General features: G+C 32.3%; 2 protein-coding genes across 2 annotated transcripts; one reads left to right on the forward strand and one right to left on the reverse strand.

Annotated features, from left to right (window-relative positions):
• The first annotated feature begins 12,201 nt into the window (after window positions 1–12,201).
• On the forward strand, window positions 12,202–19,598 carry LOC128184780 (uncharacterized). Its single transcript, XM_052854366.1, has 4 exons — window positions 12,202–13,301; window positions 14,735–14,803; window positions 15,285–15,374; window positions 18,664–19,598. Exons 1-4 carry the CDS (start codon window positions 12,240–12,242, stop codon window positions 18,760–18,762), a joined length of 1,320 nt encoding a protein of 439 aa, XP_052710326.1. The 5' UTR covers window positions 12,202–12,239; the 3' UTR covers window positions 18,763–19,598.
• Window positions 19,599–19,882: 284 nt separating this feature from the next.
• On the reverse strand, window positions 19,883–25,999 carry LOC128185832 (neurotrophin-4-like). Its single transcript, XM_052855503.1, has 4 exons — window positions 25,767–25,999; window positions 22,288–22,487; window positions 21,016–21,245; window positions 19,883–20,441 (listed from the first exon to the last, which is right to left on the reverse strand). The coding sequence occupies exons 1-4, from the start codon at window positions 25,936–25,938 to the stop codon at window positions 20,303–20,305; spliced, it is 741 nt and encodes a 246-aa protein (XP_052711463.1). The 5' UTR covers window positions 25,939–25,999; the 3' UTR covers window positions 19,883–20,302.
• Window positions 26,000–26,505: the final 506 nt, after the last annotated feature.

The following is a 26,505-nucleotide window of genomic DNA, read 5'->3' on the forward strand; positions in this document are numbered from 1 at the left end:
CTTCTGGCTCCTAAAACACCTAGTTAGGTAACGCATGAGTAAATCATGATATTGTTAGGATATATAAACGTATTATACCTAATTTTCCTTTTATAACCCTCACAAAATATCTCTTAGTAAACAGCTACAGATAAAAGACTTTAGGACCCTCTTGTTCCCTAATTTGAGGGACCGGCCCCTTTTTCTTGATATCAAATGAAAGGTCATTTAACTCTAAACACATTTTGTTCAGCAAGTGTTTAGAAATCCGTTACCGTTTTAAAGATATACGGCAAAGATCGTTTTAGGGGTCGATCCCTTATCTCCTTAGAGGGCCGTTTAACGAAATTTTGAACATTGCATATTGTTTAGTACATCATTTTGAACATCTTTCGTTTTATAGTGCATTTCAAAATATTTTTCCTTTCTAAGATATGGGTGATCAAAATGTTGGATTTTTGACCACTAAAAACCCCTAATTTCGTAGCACATGATAAACTCATTATATTGATTGGATACCTAACTGTAAGACAAACATATTTGCTTCTATAACCTTTCACAAAATATCACTCAGTAAAGGGCTACATGTATAAATAAAAGACTTTAGAGCCCTCTGGTCCCCTAATTTAAGAGGCCAGCCCCTTTTTCTTGATATCAAAAGAAAGGTCATTTATCTCTGAACACATTTTGTTCAACAAATGTTTAGAAATTCGTTACCGTTCTTGAATATATGGGAAAAAACATTTTAGGGGCTGACCCCTTATCTCCTTATAGGGGCCGTTTAACGAAATTTTGAAGGTTGCATATTGTTAAGTGCATCATTTTGAGCAACTTTCCTTCTATACTGCTTTTCAAAATATTTTTTCTTTCTAAGATATGGGTGATCAAAATTTTGGACTTTTGGCCCCTAAAAACCCCTAATTACATATGACATGATAAAATCATAACATTGCTTGGATAAATAACTGTAAGATAAACATATTTGCTTCTATAACCTTTCACAAAATAACTCTCAGTAAAGTGCTACAGATAAAATACTTTAGAGCCGTCTGGTCCCCTAATTTAAGGGGCCAGCCCCTTTTTCTTGATATCAATCTCAAGGTCCTTTAATTCTAAACACATTTTGTTCAACAAGTGTTTAGAAATTCGTTACCGTTCTTGAGTTATATGGAAAAAATATTTTAGGGGCCAACCCCTTATCTCCTTATAGGGGCCGTTTAACGAAATTTTAAAGGTTGCATTTTGTTAAGTACATCATTTTGAGCAACTTTCCTTCTATACTGCATTTCAAAATATTTTTCCTTTCTGAGGTATGGGTGATCAAAATTTTGGACTTTTGACCCCTAAAAACCCCTAATTACGTAATGCATGATAAAATCATTACATTGCTTGGATACATAACTGTAAGATAAACATATCTGCTTCTATAACCTTTTACAAAATATCTCTCAGTAAAGGGCTACAGATAAAAGACTTTAGAGCCCTTTGGTCCCCTAATTTGAGGGGCCAGCCCCTTTTTCTTGATATCGAATGAAAGCTCTTGTAAATATAAACTTTTTTTACATTACATGTCTTAACAAAATATTTTTCAGAAAAGAGATTAACAAAGAAAACCAGAAAAATTTATGACGTTTTTTTAGTCTCAATTTTCGGGACCAGGCGAGCTTTAACGCTTTTTGAGCATGACAATTATGAATGCCAAACTAGAACTGTCCTAATGGGACTAATACCCCCGCTAGGCTAATTTCAAATGGGACAAATAATTGAATTGAATAATAAAGGTTTGGAACACATACAAAAAATTTTTTCTGGAATTGTAAAAAAAAAAAAAAAAAATTAGTTAACAAAGAAAAATTAAAATCAAAATTGTCAGAATTTCACTGTAAATACATATCTATAACAGTAATACATTTACAAATGTATGTATTTGATGATATATTTTTTTAATTTAATTATTTATTAATGTAAAGAAAAACCAACAAAATGATAATAACCCCTCCCTTTGCAGTGAATAGAAATACCGGTAGCCAAGCAATGCTCTTCTGTTGATAAAACTTTCAATATCTTTCTAATAAGAGTCTTGACAGATGCAATTAGTTGTTTCAAATTTTCCTCACTTTCTCCTATGGCACAATGGAACTCCATATCAGAAAATTGATCCCATAGGACTATGTTTTCTTTGATGAACTTGTTAAATTTAATAAACTCCCAAAACATTACCATAATTACCATACTATGTAAAAATATGTAAAAAAAGAAAATTTAATATTACAAACAATTTTAAAATTGCCAAAACACTACAATCATATCAGTAATTTTGAATTTCATTTAAATTAATGCCCAATAGGGTCACTTCATCAATTTACTTGACAAATAAATTTAAACAACCTCTAAAAATAGTTTAACTTCTTTATTAATAATTATATTATTCATTTCCTTATAATGATAGACCTTTTGGTTTACATGAAACAGTTTTAAAATAGCCCCAAAACCATCACCCACTTTACAGATTATCAATTTCCCCTAAACACATGCTCCATCTGAACCATGGCTCAGATAATGTCTCCCTTGGGACAAATGAATTCAGCCACACTTGTCTTTGATGTTCTTATTAGCTCCTAAGAATTTATCATTGACAAACAAAAACTTTGCATTGTCAGTTGATAGAGAACTTATAAAAAATAATTTTTTTTTCATTAATTAAGACATAAAGTCAAAAAACTCCATCTGGATGTATTTATATAAATATATTTTAGAGTGTTTTCTATTAATTAATTAATAAAATCTGTAAGGATTACCTCCCTTACTTTTCAACATTAGTGTACAATATATAGAATAAGGAAAATGAAAACTGTCATAAAATCATTAAATCTTGTCTGATCTTAAAAAAAATTGCAGGTGCACATCTTCAGATGGTGTTCAACATATGTACAAATTTTCAAACTGTTCCATGCAGTAATAAAAAATTCTATAGGGGGGACAAAGTTGCGTCTACAGACAGACGGACAGACGGACAGACGGACGGACAGACAGACGGACAGACGGACAGACAGACAGACGGACAGGGTGAAACCAATATACCCCCTAAACTTCGTTTGCGGGGGTATAATGACACATCTACAATCTCTTGTCTACAATCCCTGAAAGTTTGAACTCAATATCTTTTACCGTTTAGGAGTAGATCCTTGGACAAGCCAACCCTCTGAAAATCGCTAAAACGTCATTATCTCAAGAACGGAAATGACGTCATCAAAATAAAAAAATGTATATTAAGTTAAGATCAATATCTAGCAGATCTGAAATTTTCATGAAAATCGGCCGAGCCGTTTTTGAGAAATCGCGGGCACAAAATTTGTAAGAAAAAAAAAAGAAAAATAACTAGAGCAAAGCTCGTTGCAAAGCAACGAGTGGGTCTTCCGTTAATGTCGGAAGTAAAACTTGAAGTTCCTGTAAGAAGCAGAGCTCTTAAATCAATTACAAGAGTAACTTAAAAATAAAAGATGAAAAAATCGAATTATTCCTGGTACGACTTAACAAAATACGAATGATTTTAAGCACGACTTTACAAACACCTTTCCGATTTCAAGAACGACTTAACAAAAAAAAATCCGAATATGTTCGGATTAAGTACGACTTAACAATTATTTTTGGTACGAGTTAATTTCACTTTAAACATTACGCTATTTTTTAAACCAAGGACGCGGAATCAAAATTTCCGGAAAAATCAGTTTTTAAACCCCGATATCTCTGTAATGCATCGTCCGATTTTAAAACGGGTTTCGGTTTTAAATTAAGCTTAATAAAAGCTTCTTTGCTGCTTTATGATTAATATCAAATTATTGGTCAGAAAAGAGTTATTATGAAAAGACTTAGTAGCCCTTCTGGCCCCTTATTTGAGGGGTCAGCCCCTTTTTCTTGATATCAAATAAAAGGTCTCGCTAATATAAACATATTTTGTTCTACAAGTGTTCATGAATTGTAAACCGTTCTCGAGATATCTGTACAAATGCGTTTTAGGGGCCGACCCTTTAACACCTTACCGGGACCACTAACAACAACATTTTTGGTATCATATTGTTAAGAACATTATTTTGAACAACTTTTGTTCTACATTGCTTTTAAAAATATTTCTCCTTTTTCAGATATTAATGATCAGAGTTTTGAGTTCTGGCCCCTTGAAACCCCTAATTACGTAATATATGACTTAGGTATGGTAATGTATAGATGAACAGCTGTAAAATGAACATTTTTGCTTCTATAATTAATAACAAAATATTGTTCAGTAAAGAGTTATTAAAAGAAGACATCAGAGCCCTCTTGACCCCTAATTTGAGGGGCCAGCCCCTTTTTCTTGACATCAAATAAAAGGTCTTGTAAATATAAACATATTTTGTTTAACAAGTGTTCACAAAATGTTTACCGTTCTTGAGATATCTGTACAAATGTGTTTTAGGGGCCGACCCTTTAACTCCTAAATGGGGTCATAAACAAAAATATTTAAGGTAGCATATTATACAAAACATTATTTTGAACAACTTTTGTTCTACATTGCTTTTAAAAATATTTCTTCTTTTTCAGATATTAATGATCAAAGTTTTGAACTTCTGGCCCCTTGAAACCCCTAATTACGTAATATATGACTTAAGTATGGTACTGTATAGATAAACAGCTGTACAATGAACATTTTTGCTTCTATAACTGATAACAAATTATTGTTCACTAAAAAGTTATTGCAAATAGACTTTAGAGCCCTCTTGGCCCCTAATTTGAGGGGCCAGCCCCTTTTTCTTGATATCAAATAAAAGCCCGTGTAAATTGAAACAGCTTTTGCATTACATGTTTTAACAAAATATTTATACGTCAAAAGATATTACGGAAAATGTGCGAAAATTTTGTGAAAAAATTTGGTGCTAATTTTCAGGTTCAGGCGAGCTTCTAGGCCTTGCGCATTTTTCGCAATTGGAAGCATGGAGGGAAATCTACAGACATTCATCTACAATCCCTGCAAATTTCAAGCTTTTATCATGATTAGTTTCAGAGGAGATGCGTGGACAAAATGACCCTTAAAAATTTACAAAATCGTCCATATCTGAAACCGGAAGTGACGTAATAATTTGAAATTTTAATAATCAGTAGCGACATTGATGCTTAATAACTCCTAAAAATTTGGTGTAAATCGGTTGAATAGTTTCTGAGAAATAACGCTCCAAAAAAGTCAGAAAAAGAAAAAAAAGTATAACTAGAGCAAAGCTCGTTGCAAAGCAACGAGTGGGTTTTCTGTTAATGTCGGAAGTAAAGCTGGAAGTTCCTGTAAGAAGCAGAGCTCAAAAAATAATTAAATAGTAAATAAAATATAAAAGATGAAAAAAATCGAATTATTCCTGGTACGACTTAACAAAATACGAATGATTTTAAGTACGACTTAACAAACACCTTTCCGATTTCAAGAACGACTTAACAAAAACAATCCAAATGTGTTCAAGTACGACTTAACAATTATTTTTGGTACGAGTTGATTTCACTTTAAACATTACGCTTTTTTAAACCAAGGACGCGGAATCAAAATTTCCGGAAAAATCAATTTTTGAACCCCGATATCTCTGTAATGCATCGTCCGATTTTAAAACGGGTTTCGGTTTTAAATTAAGCTTAATAAAAGCTTCTTTGCTGCTTTATGATTAATATCAAATTATTGGTCAGAAAAGAGTTATTATGAAAAGACTTAGTAGCCCTTCTGGCCCCTAATTTTAGGGGTCAGCCCCTTTTTCTTGATATCAAATAAAAGGTCTCGCTAATATAAACATATTTTGTTCTACAAGTGTTCATGAATTGTAAACCGTTCTCGAGATATCTGTACAAATGTGTTTTAGGGGCCGACCCTTTAACCCCTTACCGGGGCCACTAACAACAACATTTTTTGTATCATATTGTTAAGAACATTAATTTGAAGATTTTTTGTTCTACATTGCTTTTAAAAATATTTCTCCTTTTTCAGATATTAATGATCAGAGTTTTGAGTTCTGGCCCCTTGAAACCCCTAATTACGTAATACATGACTTAGGTATGGTACTGTATATATGAACAGCTGTACAATGAACATTTTTGCTTCTATAATTAATAACACAATATTGTTCAGTAAAGATATATTATAAGAAGACATTAGAGCCCTCTTGACCCCTAATTTGAGGGGCCAGCCCCTTTTTCTTGACATCAAATAAAAGGTCTTGTAAATATAAACATATTTTGTTTAACAAGTGTTCACAAAATGTTTACCGTTCTTGAGATATCTGTACAAATGTGTTTTAGGGGCCGACCCTTTAACTCCTAAATGGGGTCATCAACAAAAACATTTAAGGTAGCATATTGTACAAAACATTATTTTGAACAACTTTTATTCTACATTGCTTTAAAAAATATTTCTCCTTTTTCAGATAATAATGATCAAAGTTTTGAACTTCTGGCCCCTTGAAACCCCTAATTACGTAATATATGACTTAAGTATGGTACTGTATATATAAACAGCTGTACAATGAACATTTTTGCTTCTATAGTTGATAACAAATTATTGTTCACTAAAAAGTTATCGCAAATAGACTTTAGAGCCCTCTTGGCCCCTAATTTGAGGGGACAGCCCCTTTTCCTTGATATCAAATAAAAGCCCGTGCAAATTGAAACAGCTTTTGCATTACATGTTTTAACAAAATATTTATACGTCAAAAGATATTACGGAAAATGTGCGGAAATTTTGTGAAAAAATTTGGTGCTAATTTTCAGGTTCAGGCGAGCTTCTAGGCCTTGCGCATTTTTCGCAATTGGAAGCATGGAGGGAAATCTACATACATTCATCTACAATCCCTGCAAATTTCAAGCTTTTATCATGATTAGTTTCAGAGGAGATGCGTGGACAAAATGACCCTTAAAAAATTACAAAATCGTCCATATCTGAAACCGGAAGTGACGTAATCATTTGAAATTTTAATAATCAGTAGCGACATTAATGCTTAATAAATCCTACAAGTGTTCATGAATTGTAAACCGTTCTCGAAATACCTGTACAAATGCGTTTTATGGGCCGACCCTTTAACCCCTTACCGGGGCCACTAACAACAACATTTTTGGTATCATATTGTTAAGAACATTATTTTGAAGAACTTTTGTTCTACATTGCTTTTAAAAATATTTCTCCTTTTTCAGATATTAATGATCAGAGTTTTGAGTTCTGGCCCCTTGAAACCTCTAATTACGTAATATATGACTTAGGTATGGTACTGTATATATGAACAGCTGTACAATGAACATTTTTGCTTCAATAATTAATAACACAATATTGTTCAGTAAAGAGTTATTATAAGAAGACATTAGAGCCGTTTTGACCCCTAATTTGAGGGGCCAGCCCCTTTTTCTTGACATCAAATAAAAGATCTTGTAAATATAAACATATTTTGTTTAACAAGTGTTCACAAAATGTTAACCGTTCTTGAGATATCTGTACAAATGTGTTTAGGGGTCGACCCTTTAACTGCTAAATGGGGTCATCAACAAAAACATTAAAGGTAGCATATTGTACAAAACATTATTTTGAACAACTTTTTTTCTACATTGCTTTGAAAAATATTTCTCCTTTTTCAGATATTAATGATCAAAGTTTTGAACTTCTGGCCCCTTGAAACCCTTAATTACGTAATATATGACTTAAGTATGGTACTGTATAGATAAACAGCTGTACAATGAACATTTTTGCTTCTATAGTTGATAACAAATTATTGTTCACTAAAAAGTTATCGCAAATAGACTTTAGAGCCCTCTTGGCCCCTAATTTGAGGGGACAGCCCCTTTTTCTTGATATCAAATAAAAACCCGTGCAAATTGAAACAGCTTTTGCATTACATGTTTTAACAAAATATTTATACGTCAAAAGATATTACGGAAAATGTGCGAAAATTTTGTGAAAAAATTTGGTGCTAATTTTCAGGTTCAGGCGAGCTTCTAGGCCTTGCGCATTTTTCGCAATCGGAAGCATGGAGGGAAATCTACAGACATTCATCTACAATCCCTGCAAATTTCAAGCTTTTATCATGATTAGTTTCGGAGGAGATGCGTGGACAAAATGACCCTTAAAAATTTACAAAATCGTCCATATCTGAAACCGGAAGTGACGTAATCATTTGAAATTTTAATAATCAGGAGCAACATTGATGCTTTATAACTCCTAAAAATTTGGTGTAAATCAGTTGAATAGTTTCTGAGAAATAACGCTCCAAAAAAGTCAGAAAAAGAAAAAAAAGTATAATAACTAGAGCAAAGCTCGTTGCAAAGCAACGAGTGGGTCTTCCGTTAATGTCGGAAGTAAAGCTGGTAGTTCCTGTAAGAAGCAGAGCTCTTAAACCAATAACAAAAGTAACTAAAATAAAAAGATGAAAAAAATCGAATTATTCCTGGTACGACTTAACAAAACCCGAATGATTTTAAGTACGATTTAACAAAAACCTTTTTGATTTCAAGAACGACTTAACAAAAAAATCCGAATGTGTTTTAGTACGACTTAACAATTATTTTTAGTACGAGTTAATTTTACTATAAACATTATGCTATTTTTTAAACCAAGGACGCAGAATCAAAATTTCCGGAAAAATCCATTTTTAAACCACGATATCTCTGTAATGCATCGTTTGATTTTAAAACGGATTTCAGTTTTAAATTAAGCTTAATAAAAGCTGCTTTGTTGCTTTATAATAAATATCAAATTATTGGTTAGAAAAAAAGTTATCATAAAAAGACTTAGTAGCCCTTGTACCCCCTAATTTGTGGGGCCAGCCCCTTTTTCTTGATATCAAATAAAATGTCTCGTTAATATAAACATATTTTGTTCTACAAGTGTTCATGAATTGTAAACCACTCTCGAGATATATGTACAAATGTGTTTTAGGGGCCGACCCTTTAACCCCTTACCTGGGCCACTAACAACATAATTTTTGGTTTAATATTGTTCAGAACATTATTTTCAACAACTTTTGTTCTACATTGCCTTTTAAAATATTTCTCCTTTTTCAGATATAAATGATCATAATTTTGAGTTCTGGCCCCTTGAAACCCCTAATTACGTAACATATGACTTAGGTATAGTACTGTATAGTTGAACAGCTGTACAATGAACATTTTTGCTTCTATAATTAATAACAAAATATTGTTCAGTAAAAAGTTATTGTAAAAAAACATTAGAGCCCTTTTGGCCCCTAATTTGAGAGGCCAGCCCCTTTTTCTTGATATCAAATTTAAGGTCTTGCAAATTTAAATATATTTTGTTCAACAAGTGTTCATGAAATGTTAACCGTTCTTGAGATATCTGTACAAATGTGTTTTAGGGGCAGACCCTTTAACTCCTAAATGGGGTCATAAACAAAAACATTTAAGGTAGCATATTGACAAGAAAACCATTTTAAGCAACTTTTGTTCTACATTGCCTTTAAAAATATTTCTCCTTTTTCAAATATAAATGATCAAAGTTTTGAACTTCTGGCCCCTTGAAACCCCTAATTACGTAACATATGACTTAAGTATGATACTGTATAGATAAACAGCTGTACAATGAACATTTTTGCTTATATAATTATTAACAAATTATTGTTCAGTAAACAGTTATTGTAAGAAGACTTTAGAGCCCCCTTGGCCCCTAATTTGAGGGGCCAGCCCCTTTTTCTTGATATCCAAGGAAAGCTCGTGAAAATTGAAACAACTTTTGCATTATATGTTTTAACAAATTATGTGCACATCGAAAGGTATTACAGAAAATGTGCAAAAATTTCGTGGAAAAATTTGATGCTAGTTTTCAGGCTCAGGCGAGCTTCGAGGCCTTGAGCAATTTTCATAATTGGAAGCATGGGGGTACATCTATAGACATTCATCTACAACCCCTGAAAATTTTAAGCTTCTATCTTGATTAGTTTCGGAGGAGATGCGTGGACAAAATGACCCTTAAAAATTTACAAAATCGTCTATATCTGAAACCGGAAGTGACGTCATCATGCAAAAATTTAAAAATATGTAGCGACGATGATGTTCTATCACTCCTAAAAATTTCGTGCAAATCGGTTGGGTAGTTTTTGAGAAATAGTGCTCCAAAAAAGTCAGAAAAAGAAAAAAAAGAATAATAAGAATAAAGAAAAAGAAACCGTAGAATAACAAGAGGGTCTTCCGTTGGAAACGGAAGACCCTAATAAAGAAAAAGAAACCGTAGAATAACAGAAGGGTTTTCCGTTGAAAACGGAAAACCCTAATAATAAAGAAAAAGAAACCGTAGAATAACAGAAGGGTTTTCCGTTGAAAACGGAAAACCCTAATAAGAAAAATCTTAACCCGCACAATAATAGAAAGGTCTTCCGTTTCCAACGGAAGACCTTAATAATCTTTGCTTCATTTCTTTATATTTAAAAGTATATTAGAACGAGCGACATTAACATTTATACGGATGATCTTTTTATATTGATCGTGTGTTGGCCATTCCTCACAAATTAGCTACGTATGTTAATGTACATGTATTTTGTATTGTATGAGATATTTTATTTCACAATATTACTGATTGTGAACGTACCGCTAAGTTTTTTTTTCTGTTTGTGTATAAGATATGAAAAATGGCCAAAAAGGGAAGAGAATTCGTAAGCAATGCGTATGTTCTATTTGAATTTTTTTTGCTCTTACGTTTTGATATGAGTTAGATATTCACAAATTCAACAAAAGCAGCAATTTATTTTTGTTCCATTGTAAAAAGCATATCTACATGTATCATTAAAAGAAAAACAATGGAAGTATTATACATTTTCTCACAAACGTCTGGTCTATAAAACAGTACTTTGAAATGTTCATTAGTTATGTTATTTTGACTTTAAAAGTATATTCATCATGATGTTGAAAATGTTCTTGGAGAAATCAAAATTTCAGTAGAAAGGCCCAGAATAGAATAAATCATCATTGAACAGAAATCACCTTTCAGTTTATAAATTACCAATAAAATGTATTAATTCGCGGGGAAAACAACCCTTTTGTGAACGAGGCAATGGGTCTTGAATGAATTATACTGATTAGGTGGTTGCTTGACTTTTGCAGGAGGCGCTGACTTTTAGACTTTAATTTAGCGGTTGTCAACTTCAGAATCGTCGCTTTTCATAAAAGTTAACTATGCCGACTGAGTCGACGAAATCCTTTTTGTAATGTCGGACAATCGACCTGTAATATTTGTCGGAACTCAGCAAATATGATATATTTGATTGACCTTTTTGCTTTTTGATTTGTTGTAACACCATAGAGACAATTGACTTCAATTTTATGTCAGTAAACAATTAACCCTTTATCTCAGAATCCAAAGTAGGAAAAAAACATCTCCATTCAAAGGTAAACAATGTGATGCATTGTCCCTCCATGGTTTAATGGATATTATTTTTTAGCTCACCTGAGTCGAAGGCTCAATTAAGCGAGCTTTTCTGATTAAGATTTGTCCGTTGTCTGTCGTTGTTGTTGTAAACTTTTCACATATTCATCTTCTTTTCCAGAACCACTGGGCCGATTTAAACCAAAATTGGCACAAAGCATCACTAGTTGAAGGGAATTAAAGTTTGTTCAAATAAAGGGTAATGTTTTATTTATTTGAAGATAATTTCGAATAATTAAAAAAAATTGTTGTTTTTCACAAATCTTTTCCTAAAAAACAATTAGTCAAGAAAAGCTCAAATTTATGTGGAAGCATCTGCCGGTAGTTTAGATCCAGCTTTGTTCAGACTATTATTTCCGGGGTTAGGGTGGGACCATATTAAGGGTGGGTAAAATTTTGCATCGGAAGATACAGAGAAACAACTTTAAAAATCTTCTGTCAAAAACATCCTTGAAATTTGTGTAGATTTGAGTTTTAACATGATTTCTTGGAGAAAAGTGGCGCCATAGAGGGAGGGGGATTCTTTAAAAGGATTCAATAAAAATCAAAATTAACAAAAGTGTTTGGTTATATATAAATAAAATGGGTAGATACTTTTACTTTTTGTGTTAATTCTACTGTTCTTAATTGCCAAGATATTTTGAATTTGATACTATTATGATCATTGAATCAGAGTTTTGGCTATTGGTGCTCGGATGTGAGCACTGTGGCCCCTGGGCTTCTTGTTTATGTAATACTTTGTCATAATACTAGGGACTGCAATGATCAGATGGCGTCTATTTACACTATTTATTAAACAAACATTTCGGTGAGATCTCGATCAACGCAATTAAATTAAATGGATCAAATGAATTTCTCGCATCATTTTGATGAAAAAAATCTTGGTGATAATATAGCAATTGATAACTCACACACTGGAGTCATGATGAATCGTGTTCGAAATGTTTCACCAATGCCAGAAGAAAATGGAAAAAAATATGATAATCCCACCGTTGAAGAAGCATTGCATTATCCAATTTTAATACTTAAAGTCAGTGGCTTTTATTTTGAAAACTTTCGATGGACTAAATTGGTATTGGCAAGAATCCTTTTCGATGTTCTGGTGATGGCAATGGCACTTGCAAATGTTATCAGAATCATAGCTGGATTTATGACCAATAGTGATTTTTCGGATAAATTAATGGGCCGAATAGTCTTTGCGGTGGCAAACATAAGTGACATCGTGATGTATCCTGTTTTGATCATCAACACCACGCGGAATTTACCACGAGTTCTTGCAAAGTTTTCGGTGTTTCAAGCAGAAAATGGTTTTGCGACAAACGTTCGGAAGTTGAAAAGAAGAATTACAGGGATATCAATTTTTACTGTTATTTTAAGTATATATTCTTTGGCAAGTTCGAACATTGTATCTAGTTCTCGAATTTTCGATGAATCGGGGGTTTTGGTCAGTCGCCTACTGCCTTTTCGCTACACAGATGGATATGTGTACGATTTGGTATCCGCCATTGACTCCTTTACAGTCACTATTTTGTCTTTTTCTATGTTCTTACAATTAGTAATTGTTTTCGTTCTATCCTACCTGATTATCCAGGAATTCCACGACGTAACAAAAACAGCGGACACTATCAAGCAACAAACCGAAGTTACCGAGTCGGAAGTTCGAAATCTAAGATGGCGGCACTTTCAGGTGACCGAATTGCTACAGACTGCAAACAGTATCATACAACCAAATGTTCTGCTACTCTACATTATCATGCTGCCCAGTATCTGCCTGACTGTGTATGGGGTTGTGTACAGTACGCTGGGACTATTTGATGTGATGATCCTGGCTTCACTACTCTTTACAAACACAATTGCAGTCTGCTTAATAACAGCCACGGGCGCTATCATCAATTCAAAAGTATGGTGCACACTATTACCATATATTTGTATTTGGTTAGCTGAGATGTCTCTTCAATATGAAATTTTGTTTGCTCTTAGACATTATTTTGTTTGTATGCGTGTTTTAAACAATGGAAATAGCTAGGCTGTCATTCTAATGTTTTATTCATTCTCACAGTAGTTAGGAACGATTACAATTTGAAACTCTACGAAATAAACATAAGCGATACCATAAGTGATATCATACAAGCAAATATCTTCGAGTATTTTTCTTTCTTAACTTTTTAATATCGTTTTCAAAGCAAAAGTTTCTTCTTTCAAATAAGGGCTAACTGTAATCCTTAAAGTCACAATAAAAAATACCTATATTGACTACGAATCTAGATCTATGCAACTCTTATCAGATCCACAAACTCTCTCTCTCTCTCTCTCTCTCTCTCTCTCTCTCTCTCTCTCGTTTAATTTATACTTACTGTTTTAAACCTCAATGTTTTAATTTCTAACACTTGTATTTTGTTTTCTCAGGCGCTCTAATATCAAACTTATATCAACTTACAAAACATGTCAAGCGTTGTTATTCTGGATCGATATGATATTTATGATATTTCATTTCTTTTGTATTGCATTGTTTTAGTAAATATATAGTAAAAGTTTAAAATCAAAGATTTCTAAACTGAACAAGTTGTCATAATTAAGTTTAGAAACCTTTAATTTTAAATTTTTAATGTAACATATAACGTTCTATCATTTCTCATCTTTTATAAATAAACTTGTTTTTATATCATTTTTGTTCATCCACATGGATCTGAATAACCATCTGTTTTGTATGGATTTGATTCTGTTTTCGTCTTCTTTTATCTCTTTTCTTTCTCCAGTGCTTTGTAAGATTAGATTCAAAATTTTCTAAGGTATATTTGCATTTTATTTTAAAAAATATTTATTCTAAATTTCCCCGTGTATCTGATAAATTATGAGTATAAATTATGAATATAAATTGTGATATCATAAGTGCAAATAGAATAACAGAATTCAAATATATAGTTTTTGATTTCGAATTTTGAAAGGAAAATCTAGTATGCAAATAAAAAAAATAAAACACAGAAAGAAAAGCTCTATAATCCTTATAAAAACTTTCAGCGGCATTTTTACAACAACCCGTTCTGAATTGTTTACAAACAACGTTCTATGATCTTTTATGATACAGTATATGTGATCTAGTCTTTTAGATCCGACCTCAAAAACCAGAAAATAAATGGACAGGTTGACACGATAAATTACAGTCAGTGCTTAGAACTTTACAACATTGTATATCAAACTTGAATTAAGGACACAAGTAGAAAATAAAACTACTAGTATCTCTAATTAAAAGCCCATTTTTCAATTAATCAATATTTCTATAAGGATAATCCATCAAATAATTACACGATATTGAGATTTCATTGAACCTTTCAGGCTCACAGTGTTCTGCAAAGTTTGCTAGAGTTGAGCGTAAAATCACTGTCAACTGATGCCAAGTATCAGGTATTTTTTTTTTTACAACTTATTTGGTTTGTGTAATCATTTTATATTTTTCGTAAAACCTCGATAAAATTGCATTTATCATATCATTTTTTGTCATTTATAAAACTCATAATCAATCTAATAATCAGCATGCTCCGCCCGGTCATTAATTTCTTTTAAAATGTCATAGCTAAAATAAAGTTTTAAATAACTATTTATTCTCATTTTTTGTTTTGCAGACGTAAAATTGAATTCATTGGAAATATTTTTTTGAACCCCAAAGCATGAGAACAATTTGCATCAGTTTTACTTTTACAAATGTATTTTTGGTTTCTACAGCTGAAAGGAAGACAGTTTTAAAGACATATAGCTTAAGAACACTTGTTGGAAAGTGTTTTTGTTTTCAACTATATAGACTTCGGCATATATAATTATACGTATTTGTATAAATGCTTTATTTTTAATTTCATCTGTTAAATTATAACTGATTATTGTACAATAGTTACAGATGTTCATAACCCAGGTGACAAGCCAGACAATAGGAATAAACATATACGGCATGTTTATAATGGATGGTTCAACATTTCTTATGGTAAAGTATATTGATTAAACACTTTTTACTAATATTAATTTAGATCTACAGAACGCTAAACTATAAAATTCATCTTTCACGTAATGTTTCAGCAATGTGTTAAAACGTAAGCAGAAACCACACACTATGCACACTTGAATATCATCATCATCATCGCCATCATCATCATCATCATCATCATCATCTTGAGCATTGAATGCTTATTTTTGGATGTCGTCGGTCCTGTAACACGCCAAGCGGTGCAGTTAGTGCAGTATGATAATTTGTCTGCACCGCATGGTGTGTTACAGAACCGACGACATCCAAAATTAAGCATACAAAGCTTATATTTATATTCATAATGCTGTTTATCTTTATGATATATAATGTGTATTGTCACTGTAAAGACATCAGCTACGCTCTTAGTCATGGATATGAAACATACACGGAACAGCCATTTTAACATGCTATTTAGTTCTCTTCCGCGACTAAAAATATAGTGCCAGAAACTTTGTAGAAAAAATCCTTTTTAGCTCACCTGAACCGAAGGTTCAAGTGAGCTTTTCTGATCACCCGTTGTCCGTCGTCCGTCCGTCCGTCCGTCCGTCCGTCCGTCCGTCTGTCTGTCTGTCTGTCTGTCTGTCTGTCCGTCCGTCCGTCTGTAAACTTTTCACATTTTCAACTTCTTCTCAAAAACCACTGGGCCAAATTTAACCAAATTTGGTACAAAGCATCCTTATGGAAAGGGGGTTATAAATTGTAAAAAAAAGGGCACAGCCCTTTTCAAAAGGGAGATAATTGCGAAACAGTAAGTATAGGGTGCATGTCTTTAAAAATCTTCTTCTCAAGAACCACTGCACCAGAAATGCCAATATTTACACAAAAGCTTGTATATATAGTGAAAATTCTAAATTGTAAAAATCGTGACCCTCGAACCAAAACTGGGGCCCCAGGCGGGGTTCAAAGTTTAACATAGAAATACATAGGAAAATGTTTTAAAAATCTTCTTCTCAAGAACCACTGCACCAGAAATGCCAATATTTACACAAAAACTTGTATATATAGTGAAGATTCTAAATTGTAAAAATCGTGACCCTCGGACCAAAACTGGGGCCCCAGGCGGGGTTCAAATTTAACATAGATATACCTTAGGAAAATGTTTAAAAGATCTTCTTCTCAAGAACCACTGCACTAGAAATGCCAATATTTACACAAAAGCTTGTATATATAGTGAAGATTCTAAATTGTAAAAATCGTGACCCTCGGACGAAAACTGGGGCCCCAGGCGGGGTTCAAAGTTTAACATAGATATACCTTAGGAAAATGTTTAAAAAATCTTCTTCTCAAGAACCACTGCACCAGAAATGCCAATATTTACACAAAAGCTTGTATGTATAATGAAGATTCTATATTGTAGAAATCGTGACCCTCAAATCAAAACTGGGGCCCCAGGCGGGGTTCAAAGTTTAACATAGAACTACATATGAAAAATGTTTAAAAATTTTCTTCTCAAAAACCACTTCACCAAAAATGCCAATACATACAGAAACGGTTGTATATATAGTGAAGATTGTAAAAATCGTGACCCCTGAACAAAAAGTGGGGCCCCAGTAGGGGTTTAGATTTTAACATATATAGGATATGTTTTAAAATCTTCTTCTCAAGAACTATAGTGCAACTGTTTGGGATATGACTATGCATACATGTACATCCTTAAATAATGTAGATTCAAAAAATTGTAACTCCTGGACAATTGATGGGCACCAAGAGGGGTTCAAAATTTAAACATTTTAAAAAACATAAAGGAAAAGTTTAAAAATTTTCTTCTCAAGAACTACAAATTTTTAGTTTGTGGAATTTCTATGCCTTCGCTCATGTAGATTCCTAATTGGTAAAATCGTGACCCCCGGACCAATACTGGGGCCCCAAGATGGGGTCAAAGTTTATTATAGAAATATAAAGGTAACGTTAAAATATCTTCTTCTCGAGAACTACAATGCCTCAATTTGTGAGATTACTATCATGCATACAACCTTGGATAATGAAGGTTGGACAGTTTTAAAATAGTGACCCCTGGACTAATACTAGGGACCCAAGATGGGTTTAAAGTTAAATGTAGAAGTACTGGTATATATGGAAAATGTTTAAAAATCTTCTTTTCGAGAACTACAATGCATCAATTTGTCAGATAACTACGTAAGCACCCTCAAATAGTGTAGATTCGAAATTATAAAAGCTGTGACCTCAATCTAATACTGGGGCCCCAAGAGGTGTTCAAAGTTTAGCATAGAAATATAGAGGGAAAATGTTGAAAAATCTTTTCCTAGGGAACTATAATGCTTCAGCTTGTGAGATAACTATGCAAGCATCCTTAAATAATGTAGATTCCAAATAATTAAAACTTTAGCCCTGGACTAATACTGTGGCCCCAAGAGGGGTTCAAAGTTTAACATAGAAAGATATATTGAAAATGTTTTTAAAAAGTTTTTCTCGAGAACTATAATGCTACAGTTTGTGAGATTATTATGCAAGGATCCTCAAATTGTGTAAACTCTAATGTAGTGAAACCAAGAGTTATCTTTCTTGATGTTCTGTACAGTCTGAGAGTTATTTCTCTTGAAGTGGAACTCTGCTACGTTCAGTTTTTCAGGTTGTGTACGTGCGGTCTTACCGCAGTGCTACACATTTTCATTCCTATGTTACTGTTTATGTTGTTCAAGCCAACCATAAACCTCGGACCATAACTGGGTCCCAAGAAAGGGGTTCAATGTTTAAAATAGAAAAAGCATATGCTACGAAATGTAATGTTACAAGGAACTGCTGTTCAGGTGAGCGATGTGGCCCATGGGCCTCTTGTCATTAAGGAGTAGATATAACGGAATGATTAATTTTCATATTTACATATTAAATTCGTTATGTAAGATTGAACTTTTCATTCAATCATGAAAAAATAAATATACTGGGGTTTAATTAATATTCAAGGGGATCAATTTTTCGTGTATAAAGTGAAAATCAGTTTTAAGGATATGTAAATTCGTGACAAATGACCCCATCAATACAAAATGTTAATGCATTTTAATGAACATTTAATTTCGTGGATCAACTTAAATACGAAATCCACGAAAATTGGTATTCAACGAATATTGACGAAACCACAGTACTCAAAACACGTGGTGACGTTTACTTTTGTGCTCATGGCACATGAATTAGTAAAGTGTATTTATAGGAAATTAAACGTCGCAGATTTCCAATGAAAACATAAGGGGATATATACATTGAATGTAAATATATCATCAACTTTTCTTCACAGATAGCCGGAACGCTGATCACTTACATTGTGGTGGTCCTACAGATACAGGCCGGCAGTTGTGACGTCACAAACGTTCGAAACTGTAACTGCACAACGTGAAGCTTTTGTAGAAAGCATTTATGTTAAAATCCAGTAAACTCATTTGCCTTACCTAGTCGAAATAATCTGAATCCTTTTATACAACGTTAAAGTTATGGAAGGAATGCATTGCTATCTTAGCACTTGCTAGATGTCGAAAGATTATTGCAAAATCCATCTAAAAAAGCAAAATCATGCTAATATATACTATAACATTTGAGTTTAGTGAAGCAATTAAAAGTTGTACTTTATTACGACGTATAGAATTAAAATCGTATTGTAACCAATAGCGATTCATCTACGGTCTGCATTCATAAACTTTGCTAAAGGAACAGCTAGTGTTAAAAGTAAAATTCAAATCAAAACTGAGCTCGTAAAGGTAAATTGGCCCTGAATTTTTATCTTCTGGATGTGAGTTTTAAAAAATCTAGTACTAGTATGATGGACTATTTAAAATCTTTGGACAAAAAGAAAAGATAGCATCACCTTGATTTTAGCGAAGGATTGAAATGTAGACAAAGATATTATATTACTTCTGTTTCAATGTTCTTTGTATTACATTTTTAGAGTGAAAAAACAATTGGCTCTTGTAAGGTGTACCGCTTTTTTCTGCTTTACAGAAAAATGAAAACTAATTCAACATGTAGTCCCTTGCACATTTGCTGGAATTTTGCTGTTGTTGTTAATATTTTTAAGAGAAATACTTTGTTTATTCATAAGCTTTATTTTCATGTTTGTAAGTTTATTATTTGCCTTTTGGAGATTAATTATCGATTAAACGTTTTAAAATACACTATTACTTTTCATAACAATATGAATCTATAAGTTAATCAAAAAGTCGACAAATTGTTCTGAATGCATTGTCAAATATTGGTATTATTAAATTTGAATTATAATAATGTTCTAATTTTGTTGTTTTTCCATTGTCTCCGTTTCATTGGAACTTTTGTTTTTGAAAATAACACAAATATCTGTGACGCTTTTTGATCATTACTTTGACGCTTAACCGTTTGGTTACTCCAATTCTTTGTAACTTGATAATAAATGTTATGAATCAAATGAATGTTCGAATTTAAATATTAACAAGATTTCAATTTTTTTTTAATATAAAAAGGTGCTTTTTAACAAATATTCGATGAAAAGTCACTATTAAAAGAATATTTTATTAAAGTAAACTACAATCAATTTCCTAATCTCACAGTTGTTTGTATTGAATAGATCTTGTTTCAAAAACAAAGACTAAATAAACAAAAAAAATTATGTTTGAATCTTTTCTAAATCTTTTAAACCGTTTTCACCATTTCATCATAAAATGAACATGTTAAGTACAAATATCTTAAGGAATTATAGATACACATAAACTTCCGTCTGTGCCCTTGTCTGATGTTCTTGAATAACTTAATTCTAAATATAATAAATATTATAAAATGAAATACAGAAAGCAAAAGATATCGTTGCTTATAGCATGTAAACATTCCACACATACATATTAGATTCCTTCATGTAAGATAATAATTTTTTTTCCCTTTGTCAATAAACTACTTTAACGCTATTAAGGTCATTAGACGCCCGAACGCGATGATATCGCACAGCTGCATCCGGTGTCAATTTGAATCCAGGTCCAGTCGTAGTTTAACTCTTGAGCTTGTCGAGCGTACGCCATGATGTAAGATTTCTTCGGAACACAGCTAGAGACATATCTAGAAAATAAAACCCATACAGTTAAACTGTTTAAAATGTAAAGCTATGCAACTTCAATTTTAAGCTTAATAAAGCCCCAAATATTGTTAAATGCATAATGGTAAGTTACCGTTCTAATACATGTACGTCTTTGATGGCGAATTGTTTAGACAAGCTTGACTAGATCTCGTTGCCTTTTAGATTTAATAGTTAAAATGACATGTAAACCACGACCTAAGCCTTATAAGCACAATACACGATAATGTGACTTAGATCTGAATTGACATGGTCTTATTTCGTAAAGACATCAACGCCAGACACAAAATCCCAATAGAGGTTACTTACATGATGAACAAAGCGGAAAAATTACCTCTGTCTAATGCTAGTGTCTAATGCCTTACAACAGGACGGCTAATTAAGTGAACTGTCAGTGATCAATTACCATAAATTTCCATTAACCTTCAACATGAGGGACACACCGAGAAACTAACCTATTGATGTGTATTTTTCCTATAATTGGAGGAACAATCCGGATAACTTACCTAGCGGTGTTTTTTATTACCGTAAATAAGGGGAATAATCCAGGAAACTTACCGAGTGGTGTCTATTCCTCTACAGCACGAGGGACATTCTGGGTCGGCTAGGAAGGACGCCGTTCTATCACAAGTAGCGGTGTAAAACCACTGGAAGCCATCGGTTTCAATTTCTGGCTGAAACACTATCACCTCCGAATCGTTGATGTTCTTAGCACGATGTATAAGACGCCATTCAGTTTTATAGGGGCACACTGGCTGCGCACGCAGCAGGTCAACCGAGTTTCGTTTCTAATAATGAAGAATTTACACTTGTCAAGTTTCTTGAAATAAAGTCTTGAAATTTTATTTTTCGAAAGATGTGTATAGATCATAGCTAGATAACAAATACGAAATGAAAAAAAAATCAATTCTACCTTTAGTAATATAGCAAAAAATTAAACCTTAAGCTCAGACGAGACCTTTCTCTCAATATTTTCTAATTTTTCCTATTTCCGCAATGTGATGATTTCCACAATGTATTTCCTTAATTTTGGTTCATGTTATATGATATTTTTTTTTCTATATATGGTTTCGATGAAAAATATATGTACTAAGACTTTATTTATATTTATTCAATTGCATTTTGCATGCTATTCTAAGGAACATTCAAAAATATTTTAACCAAAAAATTAGCCTGGAAATGTACATTGAACGTTTGGCATTTACAGTTTTCAATGCAAATAAATAAGGATTAATCTTTCATGGAAAATTATCTGAAATTGAGAAACGTCTCGTGTGTTCTAAGTGAAAATAGTAGCTGTTTGTTTTTTGTAAATGTATTTTTTTCTAAATACAAGTAAATTTTAATAACTCGAATCTTAGGAGACTATGATTAAACGTCGAGAGATCAAGAGTTCAAGAGATCAAAAGTTTTTAAAAATCCGGAAATTTTATATGTATATAATTATTAGATTGTTGGAATAAATGTGCTGCTCTAAACTTTTCATTCATTTGATCTGTCTATGTTTATGATTGCAAGACCAATTAAACTTACATTCCGTCAATGAATAAAAAACAATCATATTCATTTCAGTAGTGAGAATAATTTTGCAAATTACGAAGAATATTCCTGACAATAGATTTTTACCAACATTAAATAGGATATTGCTACTAAGAATAACTATTGCTAGACGTTATGATGTTGTTTATAATTGATCAATTGATTTGGAGATTAAATGTTACCCTGAGAATGAATAATAAAAAAAAAATATAACAACACACCTAAATAATACTCTAACACCCATTTTTCAAGAAAACTTAAAATGCAATAAGTTTACTTTAGTTTGCATACCTGAAAACTATAGGTATCAACAGGTACTGGGGGAGGCTTGGATCCCACCTGAAATCTTCGGTTCATTAGTTCTGGTAGGTTATTGAGTTTGCTATATAAACCCCTCAGGTGCTCTTTATCCAGCTCTCGGGCGTGTGAGACTGATATACTCTTTATGTAATTTTGACTATTGCTCCGATGAGGCTCGTAAAATTCTTTACCTAAAATTATTGAGAAATGAGAATTATAGATTATTTGAGATGTAATGAACAGCTTGGAGTATAGTTTTCTAAATACAAAGGAAACAACTTTGCCGACATATCACTTAACTGATATGTGTGACCATATCAAGCAGGTTGAAGGTATGGGTTACTCTTAGTCACAAGTAAGGAGACACCCAAATGATACAATAATGTCCCTAATGTATTGGTAGATTGAGGGATTATCTGTGCTGATTTTGCCATTAACAGAATTAAAATCACTAGTGAAATGTTAATAGACACATTTGTAGTTTCGGCTATTGAAAAGATCATCTTTGATCTTTTGAATTGATGAAATGTCACCCACAGTTGTTGCAACCTTGTTTATACCGTCTTGCACTCTTTTGAATTTGAGGATAAATAATACTATAATGATTGATCATCTGTCATCTTTTTATGGTCCGAAAATGTGCTAGAATCTGCCCACAGCCTAAAAAGTTATCAACTGTGACATTTGGAAACTAACCGCTATTGTCTCTCATTGTGTATTTTAATTAGGTTACTTTTTTGTCAAGAAGTAGGGTGAATGAAGGCAGAAGTCGAACTTGTATCTAAAGGGATTAATCCGGAATATATCAAATAAAGGCAAGTAACCAATTACAGTCACTCATTTCTTTCTGTGAAATTGGTGAATTTTAAGTCATCAGGAAAATTAAATCTTCATCTATTCAAAATTCTCTTGTTTCATTACTTTAATTCGTGTGTAGGGGTTCATGTCACCCCGGGATAGCGGTGGAGTGCCCGCCATCAGCTCCAAGCACCTGATCATGAATCGATGTCCATTTACATTATTGCTTTTATAGGTTTAAGGTTTGTCTAACAAATAGGATGCGTCTGAGTTTAGGAATGTACCGGAAATTTAACAGCTATGTATTGGATCTTATAGATATCAAATACACTTACAAAAAAGGCTAAAAACTATCTTAGAACAGGAAAGTAAAGGCATGAATAAACTCAGACAAGTTTATTGCATATTCATCTGGCGAACATATCTAGGTTATAACATTCTTTTTGATATCAATGATATCATAAATCATGTAACAATCTATGTAATCGATAAACTGCTCTGTGTTCTGAACTTAAATTAATTATTTATATCTAAACTCACGAATTAATAATTTACAACATTGATCACACATTGATCAAATCTTTCTTATATGCCAGTGGCATAAATCGTTGACTGTTTGCTATAGTCAAGGGACAATTTTCATTAACTTCCAGATATAAGAGGGTTAAAATGTTTGTATTGTTTTAAATTTTAAGAAAACCTTTCAGTCAAGTAGTAAAAATAGTCCACGTTGTGTTAATAGGAATTCAATTTAATTCATTGCCTCTGCAAAAGAGTGCGGAGATGTGCGCCAAAAGACACCCGACTGCAGTACATAGAAATTAGTCTGATTATTTGAAATCAGGGCAATTACCCTACAGAGACAAGCATTGCTTCCTTCCGAGCACTTGAGCTCTTCATTGACTGAAAATAGTATTAATACTCGCTGTTCATTGATTCTGGTAAATATAGACCACAAAATCTACCCATCTCTTTCCTTAGGCAATTATCGCATAGTAAAACATGGCACGAGATGGTAAAACGAATATTAAATTTGCTATCTGCTAGAGTAAAGCGCTCAAATTTACTGCTGCACATGTCGAATATAGCGGACATATAAAATTTACTTATGTTTAGTAAATTCTAACGAACTTCTTGACACTTTCCCTTCGTAGCAAATATATAAAACTTACTCCTTTTAATGAACTTTTGATATTAGAGGTGCAAGAATTGCCTATTTCATACTTTCAACATTTTAGTATAGATGAATAATTACTATTGAATAACGACTCCTGGGGCATAATGAAACGTCCAATTCGGTCAAAATCATTTTAAGCCACCGATAGATACAAAACACAACTTTTACTTCAATTCTTTAAATAAAGAGAATCAGAATGTAAATTTTAAATTCAATATTTTATGTCTTTCTTAATTTATTGAAAAGACTAAAAAGACTGACGCTAAAGAATTCGAGTTAAGAGAGCTGGATGGCCACGGCCATTTTTAGGCTATATTTACCTTCTGTAAACGAAGAGCTCAATACATGAATTTTAAAGCTAAAATATTGAATTTTTGTCTGAATAACAGTTTATGGTTTAAAATAAGTTTGTGTTTTACAGTTTAAAATATCGTATTTAAAAGTTTACAGCAGACCTGATGGTTAAATTTTTGATCATCAAATCTCCTTAAAAAACTAAACTGTATAAGAGTTTTTATCCGGAATATAACCTTTTTGTATTAATCAAATATTTTATCTATGTATGCCTGACACTGCTGTATCAAAAATCTAGAAAAAAAAGAGAAATAATGATGCTTTAAATATCAGTTCAAATATCATCTGCCTTATCAAAGGGCGTTCCTTTTAGCAAGGAACGAGTTATACGAAGGACGGTACTTTTCGCAATAATCTTCTGCCATTTCACATCAGCGTCTGGTAAACTTTAGAAGATAAACATCTCGTTCATTTGTTAAAAAAAAATATATGATGCTTTGTTTAAAGCTTTATGTTTAGAAATATTTTACATTTAAAAAAGCGGTTTGACCTTTACTTGTGTTTATCCGGAAACCAAATGAAAAATGTCAAAATAGGGGGAAAATCGGAAATATTTTCCACTGATTTAAAATTGTACGGACGCAACTGACAAGTGTTAAAGATTATAAAATTGTTATCTGATTCATGGGCAACATTGCTAATTCGTTTTTCTTCTGAATTTACAGGATTATAAAATCATATATCATGTGTTAAGTATTAAAGTATCAAATATTGTAATATTTATGATTCAAATGCAATATTAAAAATTCAAATCTATTTGCAAAGTTTTCAACAGTGATGAACACAATTTTGTATCATGTGTTACTCTTAAAAAATACCATAAAAAAGTTCGTTATTTTATAAGAGAAAAAGCAAAATGACAAGCTTTGAAAACATAAAAACCACATTTTACTTACTCATTGATTTTTAGATATTTTAAAAAACAATTTTTAAGTAAACATAATTTTAAAAATTGATGTATATCATAATTTTGATATATTCCCTTTTGTAGTAAATGTTTGTAAAGCATATCAATAAATCACCAAAGAACGAGAAATTTTTAAATAAAAATACATTTAATAACACATAAATGTATGACATTTATTGTGTTAGAACAATAAAAGAACTAAGGAATAGTGATTATAAAGACATTTTTTCTTACCTAAATCTGCATAATATGAAGTATCGGTATGTCCATGCACGAAAACAGAACATAAAGAAGTCCACATAACTCTTATCACAAAAGAATAAAAATCAACTGTCACCTTCATGATTGTAATAATGTTAACGTTTACGGTTATATCTATAACAAAATAGTATGAAAAATCACACATTTTATACAAACATTAGCACCATTTTCCCCGTCTTTATAATTCTCTCCGCCGTCTGCAGTTTTATAACGAACAGACATCCTCTGGATCACACGTCACACAAATAATCTGTCTATAATCTCAATTATGGACATAATGTATTCACGCGGGATCTCTTTTTTATTTCCATTCTACAACTTTTACGGGAAAATATTATTCGTCCCTGGGAACCAGAGTGTTATTTCTAGCACAGAGGTTTTACAATGATATTGTTGTTAATGAATTAATTGGGATTAAGAAATATGAAACAGATCGCCCAACTTTTATCAATACTAGGATTAAGGTAGCAATGGAACATGTGTTAGACAGAATTGTACTACGTAATTTGGGCTTAGAACCTATCCCATTAATTGTGTATAATTTTTCATGTAAAACAACGATAAATCAGGAAACTAGTAGTGCAGTAATCAAACACCCATTCACAAATGTGTAAAATAAGTACTCTTACTCTCTACACTATATTAAGCGGAGGAGGTTTTGGAATAACCATTCAATTTATAAGAGAAAATATTCATATTACTAATTTCAAAT

This window comes from Crassostrea angulata, chromosome 5 (genome assembly GCF_025612915.1).
Source record: "Crassostrea angulata isolate pt1a10 chromosome 5, ASM2561291v2, whole genome shotgun sequence".
Taxonomy (NCBI): domain Eukaryota; kingdom Metazoa; phylum Mollusca; class Bivalvia; order Ostreida; family Ostreidae; genus Magallana; species Magallana angulata.

Bases quoted from the DNA above. Each gene is read 5' to 3' on its own strand.
- LOC128184780 (XM_052854366.1), top strand. From the start codon at position 12,240: ATGGATCAAATGAATTTCTCGCATCATTTTGATGAAAAAAATCTTGGT. The intron at 13,302-14,734 runs GTATGGTGCACA...TGAACCTTTCAG, and splicing joins GCGCTATCATCAATTCAAAA to GCTCACAGTGTTCTGCAAAG. The intron at 15,375-18,663 runs GTAAAGTATATT...TTTTCTTCACAG, and splicing joins ATGGTTCAACATTTCTTATG to ATAGCCGGAACGCTGATCAC.
- LOC128185832 (XM_052855503.1), bottom strand. From the start codon at position 25,938: ATGTGTGATTTTTCATACTATTTTGTTATAGATATAACCGTAAACGTT. The intron at 22,488-25,766 runs GTAAGAAAAAAT...CAATAATTTTAG, and splicing joins TTCATATTATGCAGATTTAG to GTAAAGAATTTTACGAGCCT. The intron at 21,246-22,287 runs GTATGCAAACTA...CTTCATTATTAG, and splicing joins TTGATACCTATAGTTTTCAG to AAACGAAACTCGGTTGACCT.